General features: G+C 43.8%; 2 protein-coding genes across 3 annotated transcripts in view; one reads left to right on the forward strand and one right to left on the reverse strand.

Annotated features, from left to right (window-relative positions):
- LOC147337006 (protein NLRC3-like) overlaps positions 1-19,361 on the reverse strand; it is a 97,595-nt gene extending 78,234 nt beyond the window's left edge. Inside the window, exons 1-6 of one of the 2 annotated variants that reach the window (XM_086287175.1) lie at positions 19,243-19,361; positions 18,886-18,987; positions 17,815-17,893; positions 14,271-14,475; positions 12,319-14,119; positions 9,350-9,523 (exon numbers count right to left, since the gene is read on the reverse strand). In XM_086287175.1, the coding sequence (XP_086143301.1) occupies positions 9,350-9,523; positions 12,319-14,119; positions 14,271-14,475; positions 17,815-17,893; positions 18,886-18,987; positions 19,243-19,361 (2,480 nt within the window). The remainder of the gene's footprint in view (positions 1-9,349; positions 9,524-12,318; positions 14,120-14,270; positions 14,476-17,814; positions 17,894-18,885; positions 18,988-19,242) is intronic. The other variant, XM_086287177.1, reaches the window with a different exon arrangement.
- The window catches only part of LOC147337001 (protein NLRC3-like), a 618,167-nt gene that overhangs the window by 186,859 nt on the left and 411,070 nt on the right, over positions 1-20,238 (forward strand). The gene's annotated exons all lie outside the window — the stretch shown is intronic.

A 20,238-nucleotide genomic window follows, 5' to 3' on the forward strand; every position in this document is an offset into this window, starting at 1 on the left:
GTGATTGGAATAACTACTGAAGCTAATCCAGTATCAAAGCTCAGGAATCAGCAGCTCCCACCTCGTTTTCTTTGAACAACTATTTTTAGCTGCTGTGTTTTTGTGTTTCTGCGGACCTCAGACATCCTGCTGCTCTGGAGAACTGAAGCTCTAAAGCCTTCAGCCTTTATCTCCAAGAAACAAAGCTGATCATGGAGAGCCAGCAGGTCAGCTGATCTGTGGACAGCACCAGCATCTTTAAGTAAGTCTGAGAGGTGAGCAGTCTTTGGAAGCCTTTACTGTCTGATAGTCTCAGAGCAGGATTTGGATCATTATTTGGCTTTTCTTCTATTATTATGTTTAGTTTCTGCTTCACAGATATTCTCTGAGATGTTCTCTGAAATGTTTCCCACTGTTGGACAAACTTTCACAGTTTCTTCATAAAGGAGATCTCCTGTGCAGTCCATCTGCCTCATAACTTTTGCACTGTCCACTTCCTGCTGTGACAAAACAAATTTCCCACGTGTGGGACTAATAAAGGTTATCTTATCTTATCTTATCTTATCTGTGATAATATGTTAAACACTGAATCATAATCAGAATCAGAAAGAATCAGAAAGGGTTTTATTGCCAAATGTTGAGCAGGTTTACAACATTAGGAAATTGCTGCGGTGCTTCAGTGCAAACATGCTGTCAGAAAAAATATAAAAATAAGAATAAGAATTAAAAGTGCTAAGTACATAGATATATACATGATATATACATGAGTGCAGGTGGTGATCAGTGCCAAACATGGAATGATGCAGTGAACACAGCGTAGGGTGTTAGTGGTGGGAACAGTCGTACGTTTATTGTTCATGTGTCCGACAGCAGAGGGGAAGAAACTGTTCTTATGGCGAGAGGTTCTGGTGCGAATGGACCGGAGCCTCCTGCCTGAGGGGAGCAGGTCAAACAGACTGTGTCCAGGGTGAGAAGGGTCAGCTGTGATCCGAGCTGCACGCCCCAGTGTCCTGGAGGTGTACAGGTCCTGCAGAGATGGGAGTCTGCAGCCAATCACCTTCTCAGCAGAGCGCACAACACGCTGCAGTCTCTGTTTGTCCCTGATAGTGGCTCCAGCGTACCACACAGTGATGGAGGAGGTGAGGATGGACTCGATGATTGCAGTGTAGAATTGCATCATCGTCCATGTTGGCAGGTTGAATTTCTTCAGCTGCCTCAGGAAGTACATCCTCTGCTGGGCTTTCTTGATGACGGAGGTGATGGTGGGCTCCCACTTCAGGTCCTGGGTGATGGTGGTACCCAGGAAGCGGAATGAGTCCACAGAGGTGATGGGGGTGTCAGACAGGATGATGGGGGGGGAGTGGAGCTGTGTGCTTCCTGAAGTCCACAATAATCTCCACTGTCTTCTGGGCATTCAGCACCAGGTTGTTGTGGCTGCACCAAGACACCAGACATTCAACCTCCCTCCTGTAGGCAGACTCATCCCCGTCCGAGATGAGTCCAATGACGGTGGTGTCATCTGCAAACTTGATTAGCTTGACAGACTGGAGGGTGGAGGTGCAGCAGTTGGTGTACAGGGAGAAGAGCAGAGGAGAAAGAACACAGCCCTGAGGGGAGCCGGTGCTGATGGTCCGGGAGTCCGAGACATTCTTTCCCAGCCTCACGTGCTGCTTCCTGTCCGTCAGGAAGTCAGTGATCCACCGGCAGATGGGATCAGGCACATTCATCTGGGAAAGCTTGCCTCGGAGATGGTCTGGAAGGATGGTGTTGAAGGCAGAGCTGAAGTCCACAAACAGGATCCTGGCGTAGGTTCCTGGGGAGTCCAGATGCTGCAGGATGAAGTGTAGGGCCATGTTGATGGCGTCATCTACAGACCTGTTGGCTCTGTATGCAAACTGCAGGGGATCCAGGAGGGGGGCCGTGAGGGTCTTGAGATGGGAGAGAACCAGGCGCTCAAATGACTTCATGACCACAGATGTCAGAGCCACGGGTCTGTAGTCATTTAGTCCAGTGATCCTAGGTTTCTTGGGGACAGGGATTATGGTAGAGGACTTGAAGCAGGCAGGCACATGACATGCCTGCAGTGAGGAGTTGAAAATGCCAGAAAACACTGGGGCCAGCTCGTTTGCACAGTGTCTGAGGGTGGCAGGAGACACGCCGTCTGGGCCGGGAGCTTTCCGAGCATTCAGACTCTTAAACTGCTTCCTCACATCTGCTTCATGAATATGAAGAGTTGTGGTGGGAGGAGGTGGTGTGAAATCCTCTTTTGTGTGGGGTGAGGAGGGGGGTGTTGTAGGTGAAGTGTTTGAAGGTGGTGATGGCTCTATGGAGGGGGGAGAGGTGGGGGAATTAGTGTCCAAAGTGCTTCTATTGTTGGGGCCGTTGGAGGTGTGAAGGCTGCCTGATGGCTCGTCAAAACGGCAGTAAAAGTCGTTAAGGGTGTTGGCTAAGAGCAAGTCGTCAGTGGAGTGGGGGGTTTTAGGCTTGTAGTTGGTGATATTCCTAAAACCTTTCCACACAGAGGCCGAGTCATTCTCTGAGATCTGCTGCTGCATCTTCTCAGAGTGCTGATGTTTAGCAATGTCCACTTCTTTAGTGAACCTGTACTTGGCCTCTCTGTAGCAGTCCCTGTCTCTGCTTCTGAACGCCTTTCTCTTTTCCAGCCACAGCTTTTTGAGTTTAGGGGTGAACCAGGGTTTGTCATTGTTATAACTCACCCTGGTGCGTGATGGCACAATGCTGTCCTCACAGAAGTGGATATAGGAGGTGACAGTGTCCGTAAACTTGTCCAAGCTGTTAGAAGCAGCCTTCATTGTGTCCCAGTCTGTAGACTCCAAACATGTGCGAAGCTCCTCCACAGTTTTTTGGTCCTCACGACAGGTTTGGAGAACTTCAGCCTCTGTCTGTACGCGGGGATTGGGTGGATCATGACGTGGTCAGAAAGTCCGAGTGAAGCGCGGGGCACCGCGCGATAGGCCCCGCTGATCGTGCTGTAACAGTGGTCTAATGTCCTCTCCTCTCTGGTCGGGCATTTAATATACTGCTTGTATTTGGGAAGCTCATGGCTCAGATTGGCTTTGTTAAAGTCCCCAAGAGCAATGATGAGAGAGTCCGGGAATGTCCGCTCCATGTGCAGTGTCTGCTCCGCGAGTGCGCACTGAGCTGCCTGCGCATCTGCGTCTGGCGGGATGTAAACAGCGGCCAGGATGAATGAAGCAAACTCCCGCGGAGAATAAAACGGTTTGCAGTGAATAAAAAGGTATTCCAGAGAGGAAGAGCAGTGCTGAGCAATCACTGTTACGTCTGTGCACCAGCCTCTATTAATGTAGAAGCAGACACCTCCACCTTTGGTCTTACCAGAGAGAGAGGCCTGCCGGTCTGCGCGCAGCAGATGAAAGCCCTCCAGCTTTAGCGTGCTGTCCGGGATGTCCTCACTGAGCCACGACTCCGTAAAACATAAGACACAGGAGGAGGCAAAGTCTCTGTTCATGCTTCTCATCAGGGCCAGTTCGTCTATCTTATTCCTGAGTCAGCGTACATTGGAAAGGAAGATCCCAGGAAGAGCAGTTCGCAGTCCACGTCTCCTCAGACGCACGAGTGCGCCGGCTCGCTTACCTCTCTTTCGGCGTCTCACTTTCCTGGTCAGAGTCTGCAGTAAATCTGCCGCAGATGCGACAAATATTGGAAGAAAATCCACAGGTGTAGTAGTCCTGTAGTTAAGAAGCTCTTCTCTGGTGTAAGAATAACCAGACGAGTGCCCAGACACAGAAGTTTTGCACAGAATTATGATTCATATCTGAATGTACTGACTGTTAATTATTGATGAGAACATAATCAGTAAATATAAATATGTTTGAGTTTGGCTTTGATGAATTGAATAAAAGTAATAAAATAATGATTTTAGAGACAGGCCTAACTCAGGCCAGCTGACAGCCTGTGTACAAACAGACTTCAGCCATATGAGAGTGAGTGTGAGTGAATGAGAGCACACACAGGACACTCTGATCTCTGAATGTGTGTGACGCAGTGAAAAAGAGGATTGTACTGGATATACTGTGACTGACAAACAGAGTTTAAAGAGAAAGGTGTTTGGATTAAAATGGATTATGCTAAAGTGAACGTGCTAATGAAATCTGAACTGACTGAAATGTGAAGTGAAGATAATTCATTATTTACTGAGTCAGACTCAGAGGATCAGGGATCAGAAGTTCTACAAAGAGTAGAACCAGACTTCCTGTATAGAGGTGTGTGGGCCTACTGATCCACAGTGTCAGCACAACTTTCACATCATATTCATCTCAGCACAACTAAAACATGTGACTGACCTCAGAGTTTCAAATCGACATCGTGGATTCTCCAGAAGAACACACAGCTGCTTCACTCCTGAATCCTGCAGGTTGTTGTAGGTTCCACTCAGGTCCAGCACTCTGGGATACGAGGGGTTGGACTTCAGCGCTGCTGCCAGATAATCACAGCTGATCTCTGACAAATCACAGTCCTTCAATCTGAATAAAAAATTGAAAGATGTAAGTTTATTAGACAAAGTGTGAGCTTGAAATCATTCAGTGTTTCATCATCTGTTCAGAGCTGAAGAAGGTTCAGAATGTAGAAGTTTAGAAAATGGAAACTCCAAACAGCTGAAGCCAACAGGAAGCAGCTTCAAACAAACAAGAGAAAAAAATGAATTTTTCACATTGAAGTCGTACATTTATCATAAAGTTGTCAAGTTTTGCCGTGTGAAATAACAAAACTGAACAGGAATCCTCAGAGTTGAACCCTCTGCACAGAGGTTCAGGTTCCTCTTCAGGTCCCAAAGTGCAGAACAACAAGGTTTCAAACAGCTTCGTTCCAGCAGCATCAGCCACAGAAATGCAGAGATAATTCTTTGGATCTCTTGGTTGTGTTGTATGATGCTGTGTTTGCATATCTGGTGTCTGTGTTGCTTTGTGAGGACGGATCATTTACTGCAGCTCCAGATAAACAGAGCTGGACCTGAACCTGGTAGCTTCACTTAGAAGACACTTGTGACGGGAACGTCAGGTCAAAAAAGTGCCCCTCCGACAGCCAAACCCATCTGTTCTCTGATTGGATAGTTACATTTGTGATTGACATGACATTGACCAATCAGATGAAAGGAAGAAAAATAGGGTCAAAATTCGTACTTGTAACTTGCAGGGTTTTTTTTGGCTAAGTCCACACACAAATCTTTTTTACACATACAAAGTTTTTTTCACGCACACACAAATCTTTTTTACACACACACAAATCTTTTTTACACATACAAATCCTGATTTACAATTACAAAATATTTATGACCACATTTTGAGCCCATACAAATGTTCTGCAGACGAGTCCATGCGCTCACAACAAAGCTCAGTGTGGACGACGCTGTGCACGCTCCAATGCTGATTGGTTAGAAAGTGGGCGGGAACAGGGAAGAGAGCGACAGCAGTGTTCAGCACAAACACGAAGGATCAAAGAAGAAGAACATGACAAGCTCAGATGGAGGCTGCAGTGGACACTTTTCATTGTTTTAACATTCGCTTTCACTTCAGCTTCACCAACAACAGCACAAGCAGAGCAGCCCACTGACTGCGTGGCCGTGACGGCGCCCCCTGGTGACTGTAAACCACTACAACATGTAGACGGTCGTCTGCTGCTCATTTCTTTGCCACCATCACAGGAGCTCTTTATCCTGTTCTACACTCTCATTGGTTCTTTGTGTGCTTGTTTTTTACAACAGTAGTCATTGTGATTGTTCAAAGAAGACAGTCAGCTGTGACTAAATGTAGCTCCTACAGCAGTGATGGGAATAACTACTGAAGCTAATCCAGTATCAAAGCTCAGGAATCAGCAGCTCCCACCTCGTTTTCTTTGAACAACTATTTTTAGCTGCTGTGTTTTTGTGTTTCTGCGGACCTCAGACATCCTGCTGCTCTGGAGAACTGAAGCTCTAAAGCCTTCAGCCTTTATCTCCAAGAAACAAAGCTGATCATGGAGAGCCAGCAGGTCAGCTGATCTGTGGACAGCACCAGCATCTTTAAGTAAGTCTGAGAGGTGAGCAGTCTTTGGAAGCCTTTACTGTCTGATAGTCTCAGAGCAGGATTTGGATCATTATTTGGCTTTTCTTCTATTATTATGTTTAGTTTCTGCTTCACAGATATTCTCTGAGATGTTCTCTGAAATGTTTCCCACTGTTGGACAAACTTTCACAGTTTCTTCATAAAGGAGATCTCCTGTGCAGTCCATCTGTGATAATATGTTAAACACTGAATTATGATTCATATCTGAATGTACTGACTGTTAATTACTGATGAGAACATAATCAGTAAATATAAATATGTTTGAGTTTGGCTTTGATGAATCAGAATAAAAGTAATAAAATAATGATTTTAGAGACAGGCCTAACTCAGGCCAGCTGACAGCCTGTGTACAAACAGACTTCAGCCATATGAGAGTGAGTGTGAGTGAATGAGAGCACACACAGGACACTCTGATCTCTGAATGTGTGTGACGCAGTGAAAAAGAGGATTGTACTGGATATACTGTGACTGACAAACAGAGTTTAAAGAGAAAGGTGTTTGGATTAAAATGGATTATGCTAAAGTGAACGTGCTAATGAAATCTGAACTGACTGAAATGTGAAGTGAAGATTATTCAGATGTAAAAGAGAGAAACTGATAATAAGGTGGGGCTGGAGATCAGTGAAGGGCATGTAAACACCTGACTGGCTGACTAGATATCAGATCGACAGTTTCACAGTTTTCCCTGTGGATTATAACTTTAAGAAAATGTGACATTCATCAAGGAATCCTGCTCTCCGGATTATTTCCATGAACACTGAGCTGGATCACATCTACAGTGCTGGAAGTGCCCGTCTCACCACCAACCTCTCTGTGCACATTCACTTTTCAACCCTTTGTGAGACACTAAAGGTGTAAATCTGAGTATTTATCTATGTTAGTGCAAACACCTCTAATAGGTTGGTTTAGTCTTTCCAAGTCATATCTTCCCTTAGATCTGTGGTCCAGGCTCCTAAAATCATCCTAGTTTAACAAACACTACAATCTAGAGGAGAGCTGCACTACCAGGTGTGACTGATGAGATCTGACCTGCAAGGATACTCATGTTTATGTATCAGGACAAGCAGGGAAGACCTGGACATGAACTCTGTCAGGCTGCCTGAGTCCTCTCACCCACATCAGCTCATCAACTCTAAACAGGAATGAGCAGCTCATTTCAAAATAAAAGGTTGGAATTGTAAAGAAAACAAACAGAGCTCATAAACTGAAACTGATTTCATTTTTCAGCTGGAACATTTTAGTTGTTCCTTTTTCAATACATACATAATTATATTTACAGTAAGTCTTATCATTCCCCTTTTCCCTGCCAGTCACCGCTAATGTTTCATGTGTCTGAGCGAACACACAAACTCCCTGAGCGTCCCTTGGACCACTGTGAGCAACAGCAGACGTGTGCACTGTGGTCACGCCAGCATCTTATCCATCCAAGTTACACGGTTTATTAAAGTAATCAAATTACAGCATTTACATTTATGTTAGACTACTTTTAATTAACTGCTTTAGCCCACTTACAATGAAAATTAAAAACAACCTTGTTCATGACCTGTAGCATGTTAACACTATTGGAAGTAAAAATAACTTGAACTCCAATTTTGAAAACACAACTTTATTTTTTCTATTTTTATAAAGCTCTGACTGTATTATGAGTCTGTGGTCTGGGAGAGAGTCTGTAACTCTGTCTGCAAAATACAGTAAATAATGACCAATGTTGGACAATTAATTATATAGTTACTTCTTCAAAAAAGTAACTGAGTTTTACGCGGCCGATCAACACAATTTAAAAACTGGTATAAAGTCCACACTTTTTCCCTCAGTTGCTCCGTCTGTCCTGCTCACATCTCCAATGGTTGTACACGTTGTCATTAACGTGGCTTCACCTCATCATCAGCCACTTTGCTCGCTATAACACCGGTGTCGGCACATAAGGACGCTGTCATAGCCTGTCAGCGACGTTGATTAGCTGCGTATATACGAATGTGAATCGCATCATTGGCTGGACTACGGGATAAGGTGGCATCGTTCTAATCCCATATGGGAGCAGCCAGTCACTGACTAACACTGCAAAACAGAATTGTTAAAGATTTAATTTTAATTTCAATTGAGATTTGATTTTTTTTTTGTGTGCAACACAGATTTTCTGTGTGCAGAGACGTGCCAGCAGCGCGCAGTTGCACGAGCGCAGCTTAGAGGGAACATTGGGCACCACCACAGTTCACTTCAACAAAACTTTACTTCAGATTTGTTTTCATGTTTTGATCCAGTGATGAGAGCCGTTTCCCCCATGTCCAGTCCTTGTACTAAGCTAGGCTAAACATGTCCAGGGCCTGTCTCTGTGCAGCTTTTAATCTGATGTTAATAAGGTAGAAATGGAGGAAGAAGAAAATGACTTCATCAATCAACATGCAGCTACCAACCCAAATGGTGAGGTGGTGGTTAGTTATTACTGTGGTTTATGATCCCCTACATTATCCTACATTCAAATATATTCTCCAGCTACAATAGTGTTTGTGTTCCTAAAAGGATTTCATGAACGTGTTATTGTTCATGTCACATCTGTATGAAACAAAGAGGAAGTGAGGTTTATCCTTCATGATCACAAACTGTTCCAGCATGTAAACCTGAGATCTGTGTGGAGCAGCTGACCTGTACGATGTGCTCAACACAAACATTATTTACCATCAGTTACTGTGTGACTGAACCACGTGGGTGTATGAAACATCGCTTTTAGTTTTAATAGCACATGGCAACATTCAGACGTGAATCTATACAGTAACACTTTGATTTGTTACAGTGAGGAGACTGTTGAAGGAACGATGAGGGGAAACTGTAACAGCAGCAACAGAAACCAGGAGACAAAGCTGAGGTCTGGGTTCCTCTATGCTACACACAGCCTCCTGCTCCTGGACTTTAGAAAACACATAAATGTCTCCAAGTACACTTACTTCAGAAACTCTATTAAACTCATTACAAGTTTACTTCAGCTTTAAATTACTCACAACATCAGCACACATGAGTAAACAAAGTAACTCACACAGCTACTGTTCACGTTTAGTCATCTTTAATACAAATATACCTCATTATTATGAATCTCACAGCTACCTGCTCATTGAACTGAACAATAATTCTGTTTGACCATTAAAACAAAATATGTGACTGTAAAAAAATCTTCAGACAGTAATTAAGAATCTCCTAAGCAATCCAAAGATAAAGAAAAGTTCACCTGCCAATTCTATAAAGCTTGGTTGTTTGTACAATAATATCATTTAATGATATGTTTGGATCCTGACCTGAGAGTTTCCAGTGTACAATGTGGACTCTGCAGTGCAGCAGACAGAAGCTTCACTCCTGAATCCTGCAGGTCATTGTTACTCAGGTCCAGCTCTTTCAGACTAGAGGACTGGGAGTTGAGAACTGAGGACAGAGCACCACAGCTTCTCTCTGAGAGGTTACAGCCACTCAGTCTGGAAGAAAACAAACAAACAATTAAATCAGTCAAATGAAACATTTTTAATGCCAGCATGCAATACAATTATTGGTTAACTAAATAGCTTCATTAAAACACAACTCTTCTTCTATAGCAGCACTTACTCCTTGTAAGCTCCACCTGCTCCACCTTCTGAGTCAGAAGACATGAAAACAAACTGTAAATCTAGTAGAAACATGATTGGAAATCTTCTCAGATCCATTTGTACATTTAGAGCCTGATCCTGAAATATAGCAGCACGGACATTCACAGCAGCAAAGGGTTCTTGCTGATCTGAGCTGGCTTGGCCCTGGCTTATTGACGATTAAAGAAAGCGGAACCAGCTGTTCAAACCCCCACAAGGCTGCCCGCTGTGGCTGAAACAATGGGACGGGTCGTGACTTCTCAAAATGGGCTCATTGAACGCAGCACGGATAAGATATTGAAGAAGCTCATGGCGGTCGTGAGTTCTCAGACTTTGTTCTTTGAGCGCAAAAACGAGTGACGGACTGTTAGATCAGCTGTGAAATTGACATGCAGTTGTTCGCACCAAAGAAAACCACCATCATTTCATGCGGCTAACATACCGGCGCGAGCTGTGGTCTCAAGGCTGGAGCTGAACAAATCTCACCCTGATAACAGACGGTGTTTATACTGTTCCTTCCCATCCTAAGCATGCTTATCCCCTCCCGGTGCAGACGGTGGGTCGAGGGGACCAGCGCAAATGCTGCAGGCCCGGGTGCGCTGTCTACACCGGCTGTCTCTCACCTTTTACCCATCTCTGTTGCTTGTCATGTGTTTCTATGGTGCATTAAGAGTTTTCATGTGCTCTGCGCTAAGGTCATTTTTTTTCTGTTCTCAAACTGATCTCCCTGTTGAAGCTCAGTCTGGGAGGAGTTCTTTTTTCTCCTCATCTTTCCTGATGTTGCGCATTTTCTGCTGTTCGGTTCTGGGTCGCTGCTCTAGCGGCTGACCGGCCAGCTACCTAGCCTGACCCGTCTCCCCAATGTGATGTTTGTGTATTGTATGTACGGTTGGCAAGGTCAGTATCCTAATTGCCCCTTGAAAATAAATACAGTGTTCTGAATCTGAATCTGAAAAGATTACAGAAGACGACTCTGTTCAGTAAATATTACGCTCATGCTGTCACGAAATACCAAAGGTAGGTAAAACTCTGGTTGTTGCAGCCATCCAGTATGACATGCTTTGTACTGTCCTGCTGCAGTTTGTGACACCTGGTTGATGAGTTGTGAAGGATGATGAAACAAACACTTCACTCAATGTTTGTCTTCTAAACTGGATGTAATTTGGGCAGCCGATAGTTTTTCTTAATCTATCCCAGCTGCAAATAGGAACACAACAAATAAATAACTTTACCCACTTGGATCCTTATCATTCAAGATTGTGAAAAGATTCTCTACTCGGAGAATACTGGTGATTTTAGATGAGAGAGATGGAAGATGATGAAGGGGAAGAGTTTTCACAACTTGAGGCCTTTTGTTTTCACTGTATAGGACAAAGAAGACAGGAAGGGAGGGAGAAGTGAGGAGAATAACACACAGGAAATGGTCTTGGGCAGACTCAAACCAGGCCCTGGAGTCACGACTCTAACCTTCAGTGCATGGGTCACCTGCTCAGCCAGGTAAGCTACAGCAGTCAGCAGTGTGTGAGTTAATTTGAAGACAATGATGACTATAAGTCAGGCAAAAAAAATACTATCATCAACCAACAAGGGGAAAACAGTGAGCTTGAATGACCAAGCTTTGACCAAGGGTGGCTCACTCCTCGGTCTTCTTGCACAAGGAGTGAACCACCCTGCATGGCCATCAATGTGGTGCAACCAAGGCCATCATACAGTACAGGCCATCCAAGCTGATTTTAACTTTTCGTCCCAGATACCACCTTAGAAATCATCTAGATTAGGATATGTTGGCTGTTCTAGATCCAATCACAACAAACAGAGAGCTGTTGTGTGTCCAAGGTGAACAGGAAGAATATATACATGCATAAAGTCAATAAAGTCCGACGGTTTGCTTTAGACTGTGCTGCAGGTTATCATCAAAGACAAACAGGCACCATGCTGCCAACAAATGGCATCAAGTCTGACTTGAGGTTTTTTGTTCTTTTTTTTAAATCAAGATTAAATTTTATAGCAACCACAGCAGAGATAACCAGGGAAGGTGTGCTTGAGGGGATATAGCTACAACAGCTGGTTTCAGACTGAAGATGAACTGAGGTGCTGCACCCAAGTCTGCAGGTTCAGGGAGGGACAAACATCTGCTGCAACCAGATTGGAGTGAGAGGAGAGAGCATGCCAACAACAACAAAGAAACAACAAACACACTGTGGAAGACCGAAGCAGAGTTTAGTTTAAAGTGGAACTAAGGATGTTTCTCTGGCTGCCAGGATTCACTGAGTAATTCAAATTCTTTCTTTAATGCAGGACCCACCATGCATGTAAAAGCAAGTGTTTCACCAACATTTGTGACTAAAAATAGACCTGCAGTAGAAATGTATCTAGGAGCATGCATGTGAATATAAAGTATCACAACATCAGGCACATGCAGCCTAAGTGTTTAAACAAACACTGATAACATAACAGCAGCAGTGATGATCAGAGTTTATGGTGAATCCAGCGTCTCGAGTTCTGGAGGCATCAAAGAGGTCACAGTTGTATTGGAGAAATCCCAAAACTTTAGGATACAATTTCATACAGAGACAGAAAGCCTGGTGAAATAAATTACTGACACAGTTGGATGTTAAAAGTAAAGACATGAGTACAAATATACTCACAGAGCTTTGTTGGAGGCTTTCACCACTGGTAGCAGCCTCAGAAGAGCCTCCTCTGAAGCAGAGTATTTCTTCAGGTCAAACACATCCAGATCTTCTTCTGATGACAGTAAGATGAAGACCAGAGCTGACCACTGAGCAGGAGACAGTTTATCTGTGGAGAGACTTCCTGATCTCAGGGACTGTTGGATCTCCTCCACTAGAGAACGATCATCCAGTTCATTCAGACAGTGGATCAGATTGATGCTTTTCTCTGCAGACAGATTCTCACTGAGCTTCTTCTTGATGTACTGGACTGTTTCCTGATTGGTCTGTGAGCTACTTCCTGTCTGTGTCAGCAGACCTCGTAGGAGAGTCTGATTGGTCTGCAGTGAAAGACCCAGGAGGAAGCGGAGGAACAAGTCCAGGTGTCCATTTGGACTCTGTAAGGCCTTGTTCACAGCACTCTGGTGGAGAGATTGAAGTTTTAGTTTGTTAAATAGTTTAGACAACATCGAGATTCTCTGTTGTTCTTCCAGCAGATTGAGTCCAGAGTTGCTGAAGGTCAGATGGACATGAAGAGCAGCCAGAAACTCCTGAACACTCAGATGGATGAAGCAGAACACCTTGTCCTGGTACAGTCCTCTCTCCTCTTTAAAGATCTGTGTGAACACTCCTGAGTACACTGAGGCTGCTCTGATATCGATGCCACACTCTGTCAGGTCTGATTCATAGAAGATCAGGTTTCCTTTCTGCAGCTGAACAAAAGCCAGTTTTCCCAGAGACTCCATCATCGTCCTGCTCTCTGGACTCCAGTGTGGATCTGTCTCAGCTCCTCCATCATACTTGACCTTCTTCACTTTGGCCTGAACCACCAGGAAGTGGATGTACATCTCAGTCAGAGTCTTGGGCAGCTGTCCTCCCTCTCTGGTTTCCAGCACATCCTCCAGAACTGTAGCAGTGATCCAGCAGAAGACTGGGATGTGACACATGATGTGGAGGCTTCGAGCTTTCTTGATGTGGGAGATGATCCTGCTGGCCTGCTCCTCATCTCTGAATCTCTTCCTGAAGTACTCCTCCTTCTGTGGGTCAGTGAACCCTCTGACCTCTGTCACCATGCCAACACAGTCAGGAGGGATCTGATTGGCTGCTGCAGGTCGTGTGGTTATCCAGAGGCGAGCAGAGGGAAGCAGTTTCCCCCTGATGAGGTTTATCAGCAGCACATCCACTGAGGTGGACTTTCTAGGGTCAGTTAGGATTGTAGTTTTGTGGAAGTCCAGAGGAAGTCGACACTCATCCAGACCATCAAAGATGAACACAACCTGGAAGTCTTCAAAGCTGCAGATTCCTGCTTCTTTGGTTTCAGTAAAGAAGTGATGAACAAGTCCCACCAAGCTGAACTTTTCCTCTTTCAGCACATTCAGCTCTCTGAAAGTGAATGGAAATATGAACTGGATGTCCTGGTTGTCTTTGTCTTCAGCCCAGTCCAGGCTGTATTTCTGTGTTAAGACTGTTTTCCCAATGCCAGCCACTCCCTTTGTCAGCACTGTTCTGATTGGTTCATCTCTTCCAGGTGAGGCTTTAAAGATGTCTTCTTGTCTGATGGTTGTTTCTGGTCTGTCTGGTTTCCTGGATGCTGTTTCAATCTGTCTGACCTCATGTTCATCATTGACCTCTGCAGTCCCTCCCTCTGTGATGTAGAGCTCTGTGTAGATCTGATTCAGGAGGGTTGGGTTTCCTGCTTTAGCGATGCCCTCAAACACACACTGGAACTTCTTCTTCAGCTTAGACTTAAGGTTACGATGACAAACAGCAGCTGGAAGTTCTGAATAATAATAATAAAAATACAACTTTAACAATCATATTTTACAAAATGCTGATGACAATTTCTGACCCACTGAGAAATGACTGAACACACTGGTGTCACAAGTGTCTCATTTATCCAGCAGCTTAAATCTTTAGATAAATCCTCTTACGTCTCTGCAGACGGTCAGCCAGCTCCTCCTGCTTCATTCTCCTCAGGAAGTCCACTGTGATCTTCACAAATGCCTCTCTGCTGTTTCTCCTCTGCTCATCATCCTCCCTCTGAAACTCCAAGCACTGGGGCTTATTTGGATTCAGAGCCTTCTGGATCTTCTTCAGCTCGTTCTTCACAAAAGTGATGATGTTGTCCTCCAGCAGCTGGAACAGAATATTTATGAATGACCCACCACTCTGAACTTTAGTCCACACAACATCCACTTCTTTACGATCAAGGGGCATATCATCCACGAACTCTTTACCAATTATAGGTTTGACTTTATCTGATTAACTGAGACTTTGTCCACAACTCCATGATCCCAAAACGTTGATGCTGTTCATATGAATGCAGCGATTTCAGTGGGAGAAACATTTCACTGGTGTTCAGAGCTGAACTACCAACAGGTTGATGATCAAAGCCAGAAACTTGGAGATGTTTCAGGTGACTGAGTTGATCGTACAGACAACTGGTCTTAAAGGTTCACTCTGTTTACGCATACAGATCAGTATTTAAGGTTTGACTCTCATCATCCACTGGGGCACAAACTGGGCGTCATCAGGACACTACAACACAGAACAAACACCATCCCCACAGACACAGCAGCCAGCGAAGCAGAAGAACTTCACATCAAGAAGGTCCTGAGTAAATGTGAACGCTGGTTTGAGGGCGGAGTCAAGGAGGCCATTTATGTGAAAAGGAAAGACCATCTCTGAATGGAGGAGGGGCCCAAGGGTACAACTGTCACCATCTTACAATGCTGTGATTGCAGCCATTCCCCAGCTCTCTGTGAACTGGACTCATGAACATTGATCAACAACCATTGATCAATGGTCCTGACAATATGCGTACCAATGATCAATGAACTGACCTCCCAGCCCATTGTTCCTTCAGTGGGCTGCTTTCAGTCATACAAATGTCCTGTTTATGAGATTGAAACCTGCAGTCAGCTGAGACTGAAGAAGTCACCTGATGATGATGAAACGTTTCTCCCACTGAAAACATCCAGATGAACAGAATCAAGCTTTTTGGGATTTACGTACCTGGATGATTGAGCATCAAGACACAACTCTGTGACTTTTCTCAGATGAATCAATCCTCTCCTCCAGCTTTGTTTACATCTACCAGCCCTGTGGCGCTGCCCAGGGACAATAATCTATGTGAGAGGTGGAAAGTCATACAGGTGTCTGCTCCTGCCTTCAGTTATTTTATCTACTGTGTGTCAACTGGCTGAACCTCCTCCAACTGTCTACTGTCTCCCTAAACTCAACAATGACTTAGTGATCTATCCATTCTCTGACCAAAGACATCCTGCTGCAGGAGGTTAACATAGCAGCCAATGATGATCCCACTCACTGTGAACAACACATTTGGACCTGATTTGCTGCTCTGGTTTACACGTGAGCTTCCACTGCTGCTGTCACCAACTTGAGAGGCTCTACAGAAAAACTGGACTTGTCCATAAAAATCATAAACTACATTACAAGGACAGCATTGCTCAATCAACTCTAATTACTACTGACATGTTATCTCTTCTAACTAAGGTACAGACACTCAAACTTGCTGCTTTCAGTGAGAAGTCAAATGTGTGAATTAGGGCTGCCACAAACGATTATTTTGATAGTCGACTAGTCACCGATTATTTTTGCGATTAGTCGACTAATCAGATCATCATCCATTGAACGTAAAAGTACAGCTTATTGCACCAGCAGCATCTGCTCTTATATAACTATCATTAGCTTACAGCTTTAAGTGTTTAAGGTCTGTGCTAACTAAAAATAAAGACAAGATGATAGTTTATTACATTTTAATGAAATGTGCAGATTGTTTCGGTGGAGTTTAATAAACTCAGCCGATTTACTCAGGAACAAATAAAATACTGAAAAAAGCCAAACAATAATATTTTTAAGTTATCTAAGTGACTTGTATATGTTTAACCTGAGTAGGGCGGTGGGTTTGAAAACGATCTGCCGGGAGTCCGGTGCTCTCATGGCCCCCGGCTAGCTATCGAGCTAGTGGGTAACAGAGACGTCTCCGAAAACGTCGGAGCGCTTTTGAAAATATGTGGTGTCTTGATAAACTGAGCAGATATTTGAGGTTTACACAGCTACATTCTCGCCTGAAAATATGTTAAACGTTTATTTTGTGACCCAGAAAGAATAATAAGAGTAATATTAAAACTAACTAGCTGCCGCCATTGTTGACAACTGCGCTGGGCCGCGCTATGAATTCTGGGACACAGTTTCTTCTTCTTCGGGGTTTAACGGCAGCTGGCATCCTTGTACATGCAGTGCTGCCATCTTCTGTTTCAGTCCGTTATTACACTCTTAAATCCTGCTACTTATTCCTGCTTTTGGGATCTTACAAAGCTTCAAACGACGCGTCGACTATTAAATCAGTCGTCGACGATTTTGATAGTCGACGTAATCGTGACTAGTCGACTAATCGTGGCAGCCCTAGTGTGAATATGAGCTGGAAGCTGCTGAGAGTCCTCCTCCTTCCCGTGGGGTTTACTTTCTCTACTACTTTCACTATAAACACGCCCCTTTCACGCACCTGCAGAGGGCCACCAGCAGATGGAGCTGTCTTAAACAAATCCACTTGGATAGTTAGCTGTAGATGATTTTCTCAGTATAATTGTAGGACTTTGAGTTATTCTTTAGATTTATTTAAACTCTTATATTGTGCACAAGCGTTGAGCGACCCATAATTTCTCTGTACTTTTCATAAGAGCTGCCAGACTTTCAGCTAGTTTTTCTTTGCTCTACAGGTTTTATGAAGGTGTGTCAAAGTTGTTCTTTGGACATTAGCTGCTTTTTAAATCATTTTCAGTCCTCGTACAGGAACATTCTTCAAGCTAAATCCAAGTGTGTTAGACCAGAGTTAACCTGATAGATATGTGTGGGTGTGTAACTCTTAGAAGCTGATTGGCTGCTTTTTATGGGGGCTGGGTCTTTGGAAAGTGTTTTAGTAACACACCCTGAACTGCACACTTTAACAAACAACATGAGATTTTAACAGTAATGTAAAACTCATGTGATTCACTGTTATTAAGCACAAACACATCTATGGCCCTGTTTCCATTAGTAGCTGCTCAGATCGACTCACCACAGGTCGCCACGACTGGACTGGATCCACTGGTTTCCATTACAGTTGAGGACCACCTAATGTGGTCGTCTCAATACAGCCGAGTGTCAGCTCACATCATTAGTAAGTGCTAATGCTGCTAATTTCCATCATATTTGTCATTTATTGCTCAAAGTTTTTGAAGAAACAGTTATTCAGCTTCATTCCCACTGATCTCGACTACAAACTGTTTCACTTTGGTTTTTGTTTAAAGCCTCGATGTTTAAAACGTTTCCCTGTGATCACATTTGCACCGTCTGATTTCAAAGTTTGTTTCTTTTGGTCATTTAGTCCACAGAGTCCTTGGTGTTCTGAAAGGGACCTATAAATAAATGCATTATTATTAATATTAAAGTAGTTGTTGTACATGTACAGACCATAAATATGGAGTCCAGCTGTGTTTGATGCTGCTGGGCAGACTGACCACTGGGAACCTCTGAGCTCTGCTGGTCCACTCTGTGGAGGAACCATGAAGGATCAGATCAACACAGGATAAAGATCCAGGAGTTTCTGCTCAAATAACTTCATCTGAATCAAGTCTGTCAAGTTTTAAACTCTCAGATTGTGAACATATCAGTTATTTTCAGTCTGTTTTCATGGACGTCCTTTCAGTGGTGATGTCAGGGATGATTTTGAAGAAGCTCATCAAACTGAACCATCAGCAGATCACTGCTCCAAAACCAGAACATGATCCGAGTCTCCCTCCACCACCAGAACACCAGCTTTACTAACGTGGTAGATCAGTGTAGTACAGATCAATAACTGATGAGTCATTTGATCAAAATCACTGAGTGCTTCACGTCTGACCCTCTGATGCTTCTGTAGACATTTTGCATATTTAATGAATGTCTGACAGTTTTACATTCATTCTATGAACACAGTGGAAATGTTGTGTTATAGTCTCCATGTTGTTTCCAGCATCATAAATTCTTCAGTTCAGAAAATTAGATTCTTTCTTCACAGCTGAAAAACAACAACATTTATTCTCTATTGAAATCTGCATCGTCCACTCCAAAGGTCACAATCTGAAGGTAACATCTGGTTTTGTTCCCTGTGGTTAACTCTGAGCATCAGTATGGTGGGATTTATCCACTACATCCACACCACTGTGGTTCAGTGTTGTCCTGATGGAGTAACAGCAGCCAGTATGATCCAGGCTTTAGCTGCTGGGTCTCTGTGTGACCTCTCAGACTGTTTAACAGATCAGACACAAAGAGAATCAGAGCAGCTCTGTTCTTTAAAGACAAACATGAACCCACTCAGGTCACACTTTCCCCACAGATATGAGCATCACTGTCCTCAAACAGCAAATGACCAAGTCGAACATTTGGATCTTTTCTCTTTCATTGTTTTCTTTTTAATGAATCTTTGTAACAATCTGAGGATGTTTCAGGTCATATTTATCCAGGAAACACAAACATGTAAAGGAGTCATCACAGCTCTCTGACCTCGTTGCTCCAGGTTCACCACTGAAGAGTGGAGGTAGACCTTTGGACCGGTCACTCCTCACAGACGGACAGCTGGACCCTGCAGACTGTGACCTCTGACCTCTGCAGACACAAACATGATTGAAGCAGCTGTGATCACACAGACTGCAGATAATGCAGCTGTTTCCTGTCAGTAACATCCTCTTAGATTAGAGTTCAGCTTTTTACAGGAAAACTGGACAAAACTGATTTTTGTTACAAACTCATTTTCATTTCCTCTCAGCTCACAAACACAGTCAGACAATCAACCAGAGTCAACACTGATTATAATGTCAGTGCAGAATTATTTCTGTTACTCAGTGAGTTCAGCTCTCTGACCTCGTTGCTCCAGGTTCACCACTGAAGAATGGAGGTCGACCTTTGGACCGGTCACTCCTCACAGACGGACAGCTGGACCCTGCAGACTCTGCTCTGTCCTCCTCTTCCTCCATCATCATCTTCAGTCAGTCTGAGAGGTAAACCACAAACACTCAGTGAGTTCACATTAACAGGAGGAACTGAGTTACAGTCGCTGACCTCTGACCTGTCATGTGACCATGAAACCAGGTCAATATGTCTGTAGGTTCAGTCATCCAGGTCATGTGATCTAAGGAGCTTGGAGAGAAAAGAGACGTCTTTAAGTTTCTGGAAGACGTTTCATCTGAGAAGCTTCTTCAGCTCTAAAACCAAACGGTGGAGAGTCCCAGATATTTAAACCTGAGAGGGAAAGAAAGCATGTCGCTGACCCACCACTGATGTTATTTCAAGGAGGAAACTGAGAGCCTTTGCACCAGGAGCACAAACATCAGCTCCAGCAATGATCCACTGATGTGTTTTTATTCCATGTATGAATGTTGTTATTGACAGAGATGACGTTTGTGTGTCAGTGATGCAGTGACTGTTGTTGTTACCTGTACAGGCTGGTTAGACTCTATGAAACAGATCATACAGATCTCTGCATGTTAGAAGAGACTATTAAAGGTCATGAATGAGACAAAGGCAGGGAGGCGTCCTTTACAGCTAAACAGCAGAGTGAGAGAACAGCCAGCACCTCTACATTTATCACATTATACAGCACATGTATGATACTGACAGGGATGAGAAGAATTTAGTGATTCTGATCCCATCATTGATATTACTTATTGATTCTCAGTAGCTCTGCTCTGACAGTCACCACCATCACTGAGCAGCATATCAAAGACATTTGTGCACATTAACTGCATGTTGTGGCTCAAATGTTTGTGCATGTTGGAGGCATTTCCTCTTTGTTGTGATCAGTGTTGGTCATTACTCAAAACAGTCATTATTACACATATTACACAGAACACTTTGATT

Source organism: Aulonocara sp. 'chitande type north' Nkhata Bay, linkage group LG3, assembly GCF_057382095.1.
Source record: "Aulonocara sp. 'chitande type north' Nkhata Bay isolate Kocher_YH1m ecotype deep benthic linkage group LG3, A_spYH_male_GT1.1, whole genome shotgun sequence".
Lineage (NCBI taxonomy): Eukaryota > Metazoa > Chordata > Actinopteri > Cichliformes > Cichlidae > Aulonocara > Aulonocara sp. 'chitande type north' Nkhata Bay.